At 46.7% G+C, this 14,658-nt stretch overlaps 1 protein-coding gene across 1 annotated transcript in view; it reads left to right on the plus strand.

Moving 5' to 3' along the window:
- IGDCC3 (immunoglobulin superfamily DCC subclass member 3) overlaps positions 1 to 7,451 on the plus strand; it is a 104,934-nt gene extending 97,483 nt beyond the window's left edge. Inside the window, exons 10-14 of the mRNA XM_081888520.1 lie at positions 846 to 1,034; positions 2,572 to 2,676; positions 4,487 to 4,625; positions 5,628 to 5,838; positions 6,835 to 7,451. Of these exons, the coding sequence (XP_081744646.1) occupies positions 846 to 1,034; positions 2,572 to 2,676; positions 4,487 to 4,625; positions 5,628 to 5,838; positions 6,835 to 7,026 (836 nt within the window). The 3' untranslated portion in view covers positions 7,027 to 7,451. The remainder of the gene's footprint in view (positions 1 to 845; positions 1,035 to 2,571; positions 2,677 to 4,486; positions 4,626 to 5,627; positions 5,839 to 6,834) is intronic.
- Positions 7,452 to 14,658: the final 7,207 nt, after the last annotated feature.

The following is a 14,658-nucleotide window of genomic DNA, read 5'->3' on the forward strand; positions in this document are numbered from 1 at the left end:
CTTCCATGGAACAAAAGTTTAGACTTTAAGCTCCATCTCCCTTCATGGATGAGCAGGTGCTGTTAATCATTAGCTCAGCCCCTCTGTCCCAGTTTGATTTACAAGTCAGTCTCTTTGCTGGATCTGCCCCTGTGTTTAGAAAACCCCTTTGAGCTCCATAGTGTGTCCAAAACACCGTTTTGACAGCCGCTCCCCACATTTGAAGGGACGCGGGTGGCGCTGTGGGTTTAACCACAGAGCCTAGGACTTGCTGATTAGAAGGTCAGCGGTTCGAATCCCCGCGACAGGGTGAGCTCCCGTTGCTCAGTCCCTGCTCCTGCCAACCTAGCAGTTTGAAAGCACGTCAAAGTGCAAGTAGATAACTAGGTACCACTCTGGTGGGAAGGTAAATGGTGTATCCATGCGCTGCTCTGGTTCACCAGAAGCGGCTTAGTCATGCTGGCCACATGACCCGGAAGCTATACGCCAGCTCCCTTGGCCAATAAAGCGAGATGAGCGCCACAAACCCAGAGTCGGTTACGACTGGACCTAACGGTCTGGGGTCCCTTTACCTTTACGCCACATTTGAGGGTCACTGGTTCAGAATAAACCATGGCTGACTACAGTAAGAAACATCACAAGGCCAGTGGTTGATTTATGTAGACTTCTTCAAACTGGTACCCTCCAGATTTTTGAAGTACAACTCCCATCAGCCTCAGCCTTCATCTTTTTTAAAACCAAAGCATAAGGGGCTTTGACAATGGCTCATCCGGCTTATAAGGAATCCAAGGGAAGGGAACCAAAGGGGTAAAAAAAGGAATCAAAGGGCAAACCGAACCTTATCTCTTTCTGTGACTTTGTTCCAGTGCCTGCCATGCCGTCTCTCTTCATCAAAGTCATCAACAGCACCACCATCCAGGCCACGTGGGAGCCCTCCATCAAACTGGGCCAGCACGAAGGGTTCAAGCTCTACTACCGCAAAGTCCACCTTCCCCACTTTACCGGGCCCATGTTTTTGGCCAGCAACATCACATCCTGCAACATTACTCAGCTCGGTGAGTGTCATTTCCATTATTACAATTATTCGTTAAATTTATGTACCGCCCTTCGTCAAAAGGCTACAAGGTGGTTTGTGACATAGAACGAAAACGTCAATACGTAGCACAGTAGCTGTGCAAAGCAGGTGTCAAAACAGTTAGATAAATGCGTAATCAAGAATACGTAACAGAATACAGATTCTCATAAAATACAGAGGGAGTGTGATAACATAAAAGACACAAGGGATTAAGCAACTAGTCCCTAGCGCTGCTGAGAAAATGTTAGAACCCTGCGCCTCAGGGTTCCTTGGGGAAGGAGGGAAGGATAGAATATACATTTAATTAATAGAATAAACGAAGGCCCACTGGAGTTGCCAAACCCACCTCTTCCTTCTCTACTCCTGTCAGTATTGCATTCTGCAGTTCACTGTTCCTCCCCACCATTCAGGGCTGCCAACATCTGACTTGCCTTCCTTAGAGAGGACTCTTTCTTTCTGCACTGTCAATAATAAAATTTTATTAAGATTTTTCATAGTACAATAAAAAAACTAATCTAAACAAAAAATAATAAACCAAAGAAGGAAAGAAAGAGAAGGGAAAGGATAAAAGAATGCAGAGTCCTGTCTCACAGATGTATCTTAAGTTTTGTCCCATACGGAAAAGGTTGTACCCTCCCAGCTCTCACCTGGGAGCATCTTAGATGCTCCCAGGTGGCCCTCCCAGCCTCCCTATCTAGCCTTTGGGACTCTCCCCAGACCACATCCCTCTCCCCATTCTGCACCAGCCCTGCTTCACATCCTCCTTTGAGATCCTGCTTCACTGGATGGAAGCTTGAGGGGGCGCTTACGAGCGTTTGCAGAAACCAGCCTCCTGTACCAAAGGTAACATTTACATCTGGTACCCTGTCCGCTTTTGCCTCTGGACCAGCCTATTGCTGGCATGTAGCCCTTGGAATGCTGCCCAACTGGGAAGGTGGCCCTCTGGCTGTAAAAAGGCTCCCCCAACCTGCTTTAAATGCAATAATAATCTAATAATAATTTATTACTTATACCCCGCCCATCTGGTTGGGTTTCCCCAGCCACTCTGGACGGCTTCCAAAAAGAGACTAAAAATACATTAAAATATCAGTCATTAAAAACTTCCCTAAACAGGGCTGCCTTCAGATGTCTTCTAAACGTCAGATGTTTATTTCCTTGACATCTGGTGGGAGGGTGTTCCACAGGGTAGGCGCCACTACCAAGAAGGCCCTCTGCCTGGTTCCCTGTAGCTTCACTTCTCACAGTGAGGGAACCACCAGAAGGCCCTCGGCGCAGGACCTCAGTGTCTGGGCTGAACAAGGGGGGTGGAGATGCTCCTTCAGCTATACTGGGCCAAGGCCATTTAGGGCTTTAAAGGTCAGCACCTACACTTTGAATTGTGCTCAGAAACGTACTGGGAGCCAATGTCTCAGCGGCCGCTCCCAATCACCAGTCTAGCTGGTGCATAGCTAGTGAGCACAGTAGGTCTAACCACATTTAGGCACAGGTCAACATCTCTCCTTTCCTTTTCCTCCCAGACCCATCAGTAGTCTACGAAGTCAAGCTGCTCGCCTACAACCAGCATGGTGATGGGAATGCCACTGTTCGCTTTGTGTCCCTTCGAGAGTCTGTCGAAAGAACAGGTGAGTGGGCAAGCGGCCCTGAGCAGCCTTGAGGGAGATGGTCTTTGAAGACAGTTGGGGAGGCTCTGGCTGAGGGGGGTTGGTGAGAAAAGAAAGTTGTTTTACAGAGAGACACACAGAGAGGGAGATCAGTATGTCGAAAGTTTCCCCACGTTGCTGCTCTGATGCAAGTTATCAAGCTTGAAGTTTGCGAGTCACTTTGAGTTACTTTTGAAGAAGAAGAAAATGCTAGTAGGTTTAATTAGTAATAATAAAATAAATAAATAATAGATATTTACCCAAGCAGGATCATCCAAATTCCCCTCTAAATCTTGCTTTAGGTAAAACTCTATGGCTGTGTTCAAGCGCTGCTTTTGTTCTGGGACACATCTTCTAAAAGTGGTTTATGGTTGAGAACCATCTTACTTATCCTTCTAGGGACAACATCCCCCTTGTGATCAGGTTCCTTTTTTCTTTTCACAATAAATGTTAATCTCAGCTGGAAATTTCAACAGATCCTTGACAAAGCTTTCCTTCTTTCTTTCTTTCTTTCTTTCTTTCTTTCTTTCTTTCTGGTCTGGAATTGGTTTAGCGACACCATTAGTCATGCCGTTACAACGAAGTGGGAGGGGGACGTTGCTGGAGTTGAAAGTGAGAGCCGGTTTCCCTTTCATCTGTACCTTACTGACAGCAGCAGGAAAGAGAATGTGGAGTTTGCAAATCACTAGGTGGAGGAGAAGGCTCTATAACAGCAGGCTATCCTTCCTTCCTCCTCTCCCCTGCCCCGTGGAGTGATACTTTTTCACCAGAGTGTTGCAGCTATTGCTAACCTGGTGCCCTCCAGATGTTGTGGACTACAGCTCCCATCAGCAGACCTATTGGTTGCCAGGGAGCTTGGCTGGAGCGTTCTCCATTGAGCCACTTTCCGTTGTGAAAAAACAAAGGGCCCAAATGGCTGAGGCCTAGCCTTTTGCTGTGTTTCACCTCCTGCCCACTGATAGGAGCCTGACTTTTCCTGGCCATGTTTAAACTTCTCCTGGGAAGTTAATCACCTCCCTACTCACCAGTTTTGCTCCTCTCTGTGTCCCTAACTGTTCCTTTCCCCTTCCCATACCTTGCATGTTTCTTGCCAAGCCTGCTACTTGCTCCCCACCCCCCTCCGCCCCTGTGTGAACTGCCTCAACTCATTTCTCCATCCTATGTTTTTGTCCTGGGGTTCAAAGCCTTTCCCTGACCAGCTCTCTGCAAGAGGCCCAACCCACCGGAGTTCCAGATCCCACCCCCCTCTTGCTCAGAGGCCCTCACTCTGCAGGGTGGCTGTTGCAAAAGATGGCGTCCAGTGTTTGGCAGCTTGCATAGAATGAAGGGGGCCGTAGCTCACTAGTAGAGCACCTGTATTGCCTGCAGAAGGTCCCTGGTTCCATCCCCAAGGTAGGGCTAGGAAAGACTCCAGCCTGAATCTCTGGAAAGCTCTTGCTGGTCAATGTGGACACTACTGAGCTTGATGGATCTCTGGTTGGACTCAGTATAATGCAGCTTCCTATTTAATTCAGGTTTTTTAAAAAAATAGAACTGTAAGGACTAGCATCTTAATTTATTTTTAGGGGAAGGGCTTTAACTCAGTGGTAGAGCATCTCCTTTGTGTGCAGAAGGTCCCTGATTCAATCTCCAATGACTGGGAGAGACTCTCTCTCTCTCTCTCTCTCTCTCTCTCTCTCTCTCTCTCTCACCCAGAGGGCCCCCACCAGCCAGCCTAGACAGTCCTGTACTGACAACTTTCCATGCCTAATGGAGCCCTGCCTCCTACTTACACCTTTCCTTTTCATCCCAGGGCTGAACCCACCGTGCAACTGCATGAAGGATGGGCAAACCAATAAGACGTCGGCCACTGGGATAATTATTGGGATACACATTGGAGTCACCTGCATCATCTTCTGTGTCCTCTTCCTCATGTTTGGGTACCGAGGAAGGTATGGCTGTCTCTCCACTGATTGCGTTTGGAGTGGGTGGGCTGCTTTCATATTCCAGAGCAGCAGGACAAGCATTCTTTAGGCCAACCTCCCCCAGTCTGGTGCCCTCTAGAGATTGTTGGACTACAACTCCCATCAGCCCTAGCCAGCATGTCTGGTGGTCAGGGATGATGGGAGTTGTGGTCCAAAACATCTGCAGGGCACTTGATGGGAGATGGATGCCTTAGGCATAGAATATACTGTCTTGGGAGTTTCACAACATTTCTTATGAAATTCCCAGGTCCCCACACATCATAAACCACCTGGGAGGTTTGCATGTTTTGGTTGCCCCACTAAGCTTTGGAGAACTCGGAACCTGGAGTCGGGGTGGAGGCAGAGAGATAAAACATAGGTCTGCAACACCCATCATCACTTCTTTGTTATTACTAATATTTTATTAAAAGAATTTCAGTTATAGAAAAGGAAAAAAGAGGGAGAAGAAAAGTGCCAAAAAAGTAAGAAAAATATAATATGATACAGTAACTACAATCTGTTACATTTCCATACATTATTATATAGAGTAATATTATTGTTCTAATACATAAATAGTTATTAATAACCTATATTCTGTATAGACATCTTCCAAATGTCAATATATTTATCCAAACAAAGTCTATATCTATAAGCATCCCATTCATATGACGTCCATAGCACTCTGTTCGAACCATGTTGTGTGTAGGGAGAGGATGAAACTCAGATTTGGAAGGTCTGTAGCTCAGGGCTAGAGGATATCTCTTACATGCTTACGGCCTCCCTGGTCTTTCCAGGCAGAGCTGAGAATTTCTTTTGCCTGAAACCCCGAAGACTACCTGGAGGCACAATGAATTGATCCTGGGAGTTGTTGCATGTGAAACAGACGCTCTACCCTTCTCATGGACGTCTAGTGTGGTGACTTCTTGTTCATATGATGGTACATTGCTAGAGAGGGTTTTATTGTTCTTCTTCTTTCGCTTATTTCCACAGGCTGCTGGTGTGCAAAGATGTCCAGGAGCAGCTGTCAACCCCACAGGTCCCAAGAAGCCAGAGGAATGCTGCAGGCCTGACCTCGAACGGATCTGCTCAGAGGGACAGGGACAACCCAGACGCAAACGGGAAGCAGCTGGATTTGAATGAACTGGAAAGGCTCTTCCCAGCCTCGCCTCCCCCGCCTGATCAACACAACAAGGAGATTGTGGTAAGGAAGGGACACTGGGGGCTTTTGTTTGTTTGCCACACTTTCAGACAGCAGTGGTGAACCTCGGGGCTAGGGAGGAAATGCGGCCCTGCACACCTTTTAGCCTGGCCCTTGGAACCCTCTCCAGGCTCCACACCCCGCCAGCCCTGCTTTGCACCCTCCTTGAATGGCTTGGTCTGGCTGAGATGTGTCCTTGACCTCTTTTTTGCCTGGAGGATAGAGGGAGGCGTGTGAGCATGTGCAGAAAAGCTAGGCTGCTGTACCAAGGTAAAATTGGCACTCTGTGCTCCGCCCACTTTTACCTCTGACCCCGCCCACCACAGGCATGTGACTCTCTGGGATTTTAGTTGGGGGCACTTCCTGTAGAGGCCAGGGATGGAATGTGGGGCCTTCTGCATGCAGAACAGGTGCTCTACCACTGAGCCACAGCCGTTCATAATCTCTGTTAGTTTCATAGGAAGCCACAGTCTAGCTCAGTATTGCCTACACTGACTGGCAGCAGCTTTCCAGACTTCCAGCCAAGTGACTCTCCCAGTCCTACCAGGAGATGCTGGGGATTAAACCTGAGACCTTCCGCATGTAAAGCATGTACAGTGGTACCTCGGGTTACATACGCTTCAGGTTACAGACTCCGCTAACCCAGAAATAGTACCACAGGTTAAGAACTTTGCTTCAGGATAAGAACAGAAATCATGCTCCGGCGGCGCGGCAGCAGCAGGAGGCCCCATTAGCTAAAGTGGCACCTCAGGTTAAGAACAGTTTCAGGTTAAGAACAGACCTCTGGAACGAATTAAGTACTTAACCTGAGGTACCACTGTATTCTATCACAAAGCCATGCCCCTTGATGATTTCCATTTGTTCTGGGATAGGCAACTCCTATTATTATTATTATTATTATTATTATTATTATTATTATTATTATTATTATATTTTAAGAGGACAGTCAGTCTTCTTCTTGGGCATTCAAATAGCCATTTTTTCACTCTCCTTTCCCAGCTGGACCATATTCCTCCTACCTCACACGACGAAACCCAGACATCCATGCTTCCGCCAGATGACTTCAGCATCATTGAAGAGGAGAGTGACACCCTCTTCCAGCCCCCGCCCTCGGGGGCCCCCGGCAGGCCCCTCCTCAACGCCAGCCAAGATGAGCCAGCTTTGAACCAAGCTCCAACCAATGAAGGATAATTGCCAAGACTTTGAAGACTCTTAACGGGACCTCGCCAGCCACCAACTCCCCACCCCCCCAACCCTACCCCTGGCGATGTCTTTAAACCGACTCATCAATCTCAGGTCAATTTTAAGATTTCTGCGATATGTTTCTTAATTTTTTTATTACATATATATATAAATATATATATATCTATATCGGTAGGCAGCCTTGCGGAAGCTCCATGAAGTTTTTTCTTCCTGACTTGTCTCAGGCCTCCTAGTACATTCCTTCACAGCTGTTTGCTCTACAGCTTCTCAAGGCGCCTTCCTTGGCCAACTCCATAAGACACCGAGATGGGAACCTCTTATCGTCTTGGTTCACCAACGTTCAGTCCCTCGTTGGCAGCTTTAGGATGACTCTCCTCCCACAGATCTGCCATTGTGAAATGTGTTGAGAAAACAGATTGGACTGGGGCCCGCCTCTCTAACCCAGCTCTGGGAGAGGGGGGAAAAAGAACGTTCAGGTGCTAAGTTGGTTGGCCAAACTTCTCGGTGCATTTGACGACTTTTTTGTCGGATGTGTTTCAAGTCTCTCTGTCTCTGATTCTCAGGATGTTTTGTTGCCGACGAACTATTTTAAAGGCAAAGCGAGTGTGTCAAAAAGAAAAAGGAGAAAATAAAAAAAAACTCAGGCCTACAAGAAGGTCTACTGAAAAAAAAAAGAAAGAAAAAGAAAATACTTGGACTAACATCTCGAGTAAATCCAGAACCTACCTCAACCGGAATTGAATGTCTTTTGGGAAGAAGCAAAGTATCTTGTGTCTTCCTTTTGTTTTCAAAACAAAGTAGAGTAGCACTTGGTCAGTACAAGCTGTGGTACTACCTCAGAAGTTCATACTCCATGTCTACCATGTTGGTTGTTGGTTACCTTTTTATTATCTTTTATTTTAAAGTATTCCTTTATTGTCACCATCGTTCCAATGTAAAGCACTTCCAAAACCTTGAAAGCAATGTTCTACCTCAAGAAGCTTTTTTGTAGAAGAACCATGTTGTCGTGTCGTCAGACCACCTCGCCCTCCTTCGCCTCTCTTCCTTCGCTCAGCCCCGAGACTCCAAAAGAGGAATGACGATGAGCAGGCATGGATTTGTCCCCAGTAGTGGTTGTCGATGACATTCCCCCCCCCCCACCTTAGTGTTATAAACTTGACTTTTAGGCAAGTTGCTCGTTAACTTGTGTAGAGGTTTACTGTGTCAAGAGTTGTTTTTATATCATGTTTGTTTGGTTGTTGTTTTTTTAAAAGGAACTTTAAAGATTGTTAGGGTTGTAGCAAAAAAAAAAAAAGGCAGGGCCACCGGTCACCTAAAGATGAAACCTTTGCCCGTAAGCGACTACTTAACTACAGGTCACGGGTTACTACTGAAGAGCTGCTCTCTTTCCAGTTTTATCACTCAGAGCTGGTTCACCACATCTGTGCATACTTGATGACCGGAACATCAAGTGATGATTGAAAACATCACGTGATGATTGCATGTGCAAATGATTTCATCACAGAGAGGACAGTCCTATCACTTTGTACATAAGGCTGGTCAGTGGAATCCACACTCCCAACGTCCAGTTCTTGCCTTATGCCACATACGACCAGTGATTCATCTAGCCCAGTATTTCTCAACTGACTGGCAGAACTCAGATGTTCCAGACAGAGGTCCCTCCCAGACCTACCTGGGGATGCCAGGGATTAAACCTTGGAACCTTCTGCATGCAGAGCAGATGCTCCACCACTGAGCCATGACCCTTTTCCTTTGTCTTGGAGCAACTCCTCAGGTGAAAAGAGTCTTTCTCCTGGTACCAGAGATCCTTCGTGGTGGGAGATGCTCCAACCAAGGTTGAACATGGGGCTTCCTGCATGCGTAACAAGGGCTCTGCAACTGAACGAAGGGCCTGTAAAATATAGAAATAGAAGGAGCTACCTTATACCAAGTCAGACCATTGGTCCGTCTTGCTCAGCTTTGTCAACACTGACTGGCAGCAGTTCGCTGGGGTTTGACACAGGTGTTTTCCAACCCTACCTAGAAAGGCCTGGGATTGAACCTGGGACCTTCTGCATGCAAATTCGATGCCCTTCCACTAAACTACTGCCCTTAAATATATTATACAGAAGAGGAAAGTATTGTTTCAGTGGAATCTACTCCCACGTAATGTAGGGAGATGCTTTATACCGAGCCAGACCCATTGGCTCATCCAGCCCAGCATTGTCCACAATAACAGGCAGGGACTCTCCAGGGTTTCAGACTCCCAAGTGAAACTGGAGGTGCTGGGGATTGAACCAGGGACCTTCTGCATGCAAGGCAAGTGCTCTGCCACTGAGCTATGGCCCTCCCCATACATGCTTGGGATGAGCTGTAGTTTCTCCCTTCTGTAAGCCATCAAGCCAAGCCCACTCTGCCCTGTCTCCTGGAGATTGCAGGCAGAGAGGAGCCCTCCAGTTTGAGAGATTTTTAACTGCAGATGCTAGAATTTGAGCAGGAGACTATATACATGCAGAGCTTTAGCACTGACCATTTCTCACCCGAAATGTGGCATGCTGCACAGGTGTGTGTCAATTTTTGGGGGAGGGACAGAATTGAGGTGGTGCCAATCTGGTTGGCCACTGTAAGAACAGGATGCTGGACTAGATGGGTCATTGGCCTGATGCAACAGGCTTGTTCTTCGTTCCAGTTTTAGCACACATGCTATCAAAAGTGTGTGTCCATGTGAACCAGACCTGTTTGCTAAAAGGTGGACATCTTCTGCCAAGCCTCAAAGCACTTGATGCTGCTGGCTGAGCTTCTCAGCAGCCAGCTTCTCTCCTTGTGGAGATGTCTTCTCCAAATCTGGCGGTTGCTCTTTAGGTCACCGGTGGTGGCACAGCTGGTTATAGACCTCATATCTGAAGCCTTAGAATGTAGCGTGTTTTCTCTCTAGGCTGGTGACCTACCTCAGTACAAGTAGTCGAAGCAGCCGTAAGGTTATGGAAGAAAGGATGAGGAGCCCCTCTGATGTGACCGTTGTCAGGAAGAGAGAGGAAGGGGAAAGATCTCCCTCTCCCCTAAGTCCATTGAGATGGGCGGAAGGACTCTGTGAAATGCCTATGGGGCTCCTTTGGGCTGTAGGAGCTCCCTGCATCTCTTCCATGGAAGGAGCAAACGATGTGTGCAGGAATCCTGTGGACTGCCTCCTTATCCTCCAGAGAAGCCACTTCCATTTTCATGTTTTGTTTCATTTTTTTAAAAATAATTCCAATAGCTATTTTTATATATGGCGATGAAAAGAAGAATCGAAAAAAAGGTTCTTTTGAAAATAATAATGATTTGTTTGAAAAAGAAGCAGAAGAAATCAAAGAGGGCCGTGTGGTGATGAGGGGGAGGAAACCAGCTAACGGTAACAATGGGTATTTAAGGTATTTTAAAATAAGCTGATTAACACAAAGCAAAACCCCAAATTCTCCAGTAGGAGTACCAGCACTATGGGATCAGCTGGCAGCTCCCTCACTGCCCCCTACTTCCCATCCATCAACTGTTTTGCTTATGTACATTAAAAAGTGTAAATATCACCCTACGAGGACAGCACAAGCGTCAACTGTCCGTGAATAGGTCTGTTGCTTTTGTGAGCAGTTTATTCAGAACTGGGCAACAGGAGAGGAGGGCAAACCACTGCAGTGGTGGCAGGGTGCAGTAAGAGAGAGAGAGACTAGGGAGTGGAGAAAAGGGTGTCACTCCTCTTTCAAAAACAGCCTGGCCCGTGTGGCCTCAAGCGAGCATTTCACCCTCACAAAAAATAGAGAATGGTGGGTGTCGTTGTCGGAGAATATCTGCAGGGCACTGTTGTTGGCTATCCCTGATCTACCCAATAAATATATATCTAGCACCAGCTGTGGCTCTTTCCCAGGGATCCTAGGACCATAGGAAGCTTCCTTCTCCCAAGTCGGATGCTTGGTCCATCTTGCTCACTATATACTGACTGTCAGGCTTTCAGAAAGAGGACATTCTCGGCCTGGAGAGGCCGCTGGGGACTGAACCTGGAGCCTTCTGAATGCAAGGCAGATGCTTTCCTGCTCTGTGAAAGCCCTTGTCTAAATGAGCCCTGGGAATTCCTCAGAAATCCTCGTTGTAGAAGCCCTCTTCAGGGATTATTCCTGAATAGGGAATGTAAGCACAAGTAAGGGAGATAGGAGGCATGCATGGCAGAACTGCCACCAGCATGCCTGTGTGGAATGACCTCCATGTGCTCCACACCGGCCTCCCCCAATATCCCGTAACTCAAGTTTGCATTCCCTATTATGGCACAGCACCTGCAGTGTGGTATAGCATAGTGACCAGATAGGAAGCCTTGCGGCTCTCCAGGCAGCGCAGGACTCCAACTCCCAGGAGTCCCAGCCAGCATAACCAATGGTCAGTGGCAATGGGAGTTTGTGTCCAATTGCATCTGGGGGACAACAGTTTCCTCATCCTTGGACCAAAGTTGCAAAGAACCAAGTTCTAATATTTATCCGCCCACAAAGCTCACTGTGCAACCCTGGTCCAGCCCAACATCTCTCAGACTAACCTGGCTCTGTGCAAAAATTAAAAAGTGGACTGAACTCCCTGGAGGAAAGTGGGGATATAAGTTTAAAAAATGGTAGTCAGTATGGTACCCTCCAAATGTTGTATGACTACAACTCCCATCATCCCTAGCCATTGGCCTCGTTTGTTGGGGCTGATGGGAAATGTAGTCTGACAGCATCTGGAGTGCACCATGTTGACTACCATAGTTTAAATTAATTATCCCCGTTCCCTTTTGCAGAACAGATTCCCTACGTCAAGAGAACACCCATTAAGTCTGTTTAAGACCATTATACATATACCCATGTCCCTTTAAAAACCTTTGATCCCCTTCACAACCCTTCAGAAGCAGTTTCTAGTGTTGCATCCTTGATGGAAGCAACTGCTGTTCAAAATAGAAGCTCTCCCCCCTCTTCTCCTGCTCTCTGAAGGCCCAGTTCCTACAGCCAGAAGAGGGGATAAGTGAATCCAATACGTTCTAGACTCAATGCAGCCAGTATTTGGTGTTCCTCCATCTTGTCACCAGCACACTGTCAAACATGGCTTAGTTCACACTGTATAGCTAAGAAACACAAAGAAAATGAACATTTATTTTGATTGTACATCACTTGATGACATCTATGTCAGGGCGACCTCATCCAATGATTTATTTGTTGTTTTTTTAACACGATCTCTCTCTTCGTAAGCGATGTGAAGTCTCAGATTTAAATAAAGGATCATTGCCAAAGCAAAATACGTACTTTTTAGACTAGTTTTGGCTCCAAATCCCCAGGGCTGTATGAACCTGCTATTAATTTAATATCATGTTATTGTGATATTGTAAACAAATATTTGTCACTGCTTCCTTTGATTAAAAGGGAAAACGTTGTGCCATTTGATTAGTGCTATTACAGTAGCCTATCAAGTAGAAATTTCTTTCTTTCTTTCTTTCTTTCTTTCTTTCTTTCTTTCTTTCTTTCTTTCTTTCTTAAAAATGTGATGACTTAATCCAATGTGGACTTCCCATTGGTATGAAACAACGGATTCCTCATGGATGTGAACCCCTAAATAGTTTTAACATTATTATTATTATTATTATTATTATTATTATTATTATTATTATTATCACACTGTGTTTTGTTTTTAGATGGTTGTTTTGGGATTTCTTTAAGCATTTGAAAGTTCCATAGCAAAATAGCCACAGGAATTTATGACAGGCAGAAGAGGGGCTGATTCTGCAAGCAAGGCAGGAAATGGGGGCTTCCTTGTCATTTCAGGGCACCTTTGCCCAACCGAGTGCCTTCTGGGTGTTTTGGGCTACAACTCCAACCAGCCCCATCCAGAAGGTCTGTGTTGGATGGGACTGATAGATATTTTAGTCCAAAAACATATTTGGGCAATGGGTTGGGCAAGCCTGTTTAGGAGTATGGTGAAGTCTGCTAAAAGCAGTCATATTGTCTCTATATCAACTTCCACTTTCCAGTCCAAATAGCCAGCAAATTGGCAACTGTGTTCACCAAACCACTGACAAAGTCCAAAACTCCGAATGCAGCCGTGAAGCTGCATCTTAGAGACCCTCTTCTGCTTTAGATGTGATGCACATGAAACTTTTTGCCTGTTCAGCAGAGTCTTCAGCTACATATTCAGGGGCTCCTTTCATTGAAGTGAAGGGGCCTTTCTTTGCAGCTGAAACATTTTGATCTTTAAATTAGGGAATCTTCAAATGACGAGTATTTTTAAAAAGAAAAGAAAATTGTTTCTGCAAAGAAAAGAATGCTACAGCTCCCATTTTATTTGGAAGAAAACACAATGTGAATGTGCAAGTCCAATTTTATGCCCTAACAAAGGCCCCCTGTGGGTCCATTAGTACATACAGAGCCCTTCTAAGCTTGGTCTAGAGGGACGTGGGTGGCGCTGTGGGTTAAACCACAGAGCCTAGGACTTGTCGATCAGAAGGTTGGTGGTTCAAATCCCCGCAATGGGGTGAGCTCCCGTTGCTCGGTCCCAGCTCCTGTCAACCTAGCAGTTCCAAAGCACGTCAAAGTGCAAGTAGATAAATAGGTACTGCTCTGGCGGGAAGGTAAACGGCATTTCTGTGCACTACTGTGGTTCGCCAGAAGCGGCTTAGTCATGCTGGCCACATGAGCCGGAAGCTGTACGCCGGCTCCCTCAACCAATAAAGCGAGATGAGCGCCGCAACCCCAGAGTCGGTCACGACTGGACCTAATGGTCAGGGGTCCCTTTACCTTTACCTTTAACCTTGGTCTGCCTTCAGGTAGCTTCCCCCTCCCCACCTGACTCTACCTACAAGTAGTCAGAGGTGGCTCTGCCTGCTATTGGCTCTGGCTCCCCCTACTGTTGGTCTCCACACCTTTCACCCAATAGGCACCACTGTCCCTGTTCATGCAGATGTGTGGCCCTGATCTATGGCTAGCCTGCTCATTTGGCCATACTTCCCCAGCTGCGGCGAGAGGAAACTGCAGAGAGAAACTCAAGATAGTGTGTCACATGTCCATGCAAAGCCCCCAGTTCAAATCTCACTTTGGCTGCACATTTCTATGGCCTTACGCAAACCAATGAGATGGATAACATTGTCCCACTTTATAGGGGTATTGCAAGGAGTCCTGGGACAATGTTTGTGTGAAGTGCATTTGAACACTTGAAATGCCCTATATGAATGCTCCTGTTACTATAGGTAAAGGGACCCCTGACCATTAGGTCCAGTCGTGACCGACTCTGGGGTTGCTGTGCTCATCTCGCTTTATTTGCCGAGGGAGCCAGCGTACAGCTTCCGGGTCATGTGACCAGCATGACCAAGCCACTTCTGGTGAACCAGAGCAGCGCATGGAAACACTGTTTACCTTCCCACCGGAGCGGTACCTATTTATCTACTTGCACTTTGATGTGCTTTCGAACTGCTAGGTTGGCAGGAGCAGGGACCGAGCAATGGGAGCTCACCCCGTCGCGAACTGCTGACCTTCTGATCAGCAAGTCCTAGGCTCTGTGGTTTAACCCACAGTGCCACCCGCATCCCAGCCTGTTGCTATAATCACTCATAATTCTCTGGAGCACTTTTTCAGTCACTTTCTAAAAGGCATTGGCTACCTTGGG

Source organism: Podarcis melisellensis (assembly GCF_964234715.1).
Source record: "Podarcis melisellensis genome assembly, chromosome: 14".
NCBI classification, from domain to species: domain Eukaryota; kingdom Metazoa; phylum Chordata; class Lepidosauria; order Squamata; family Lacertidae; genus Podarcis; species Podarcis melisellensis.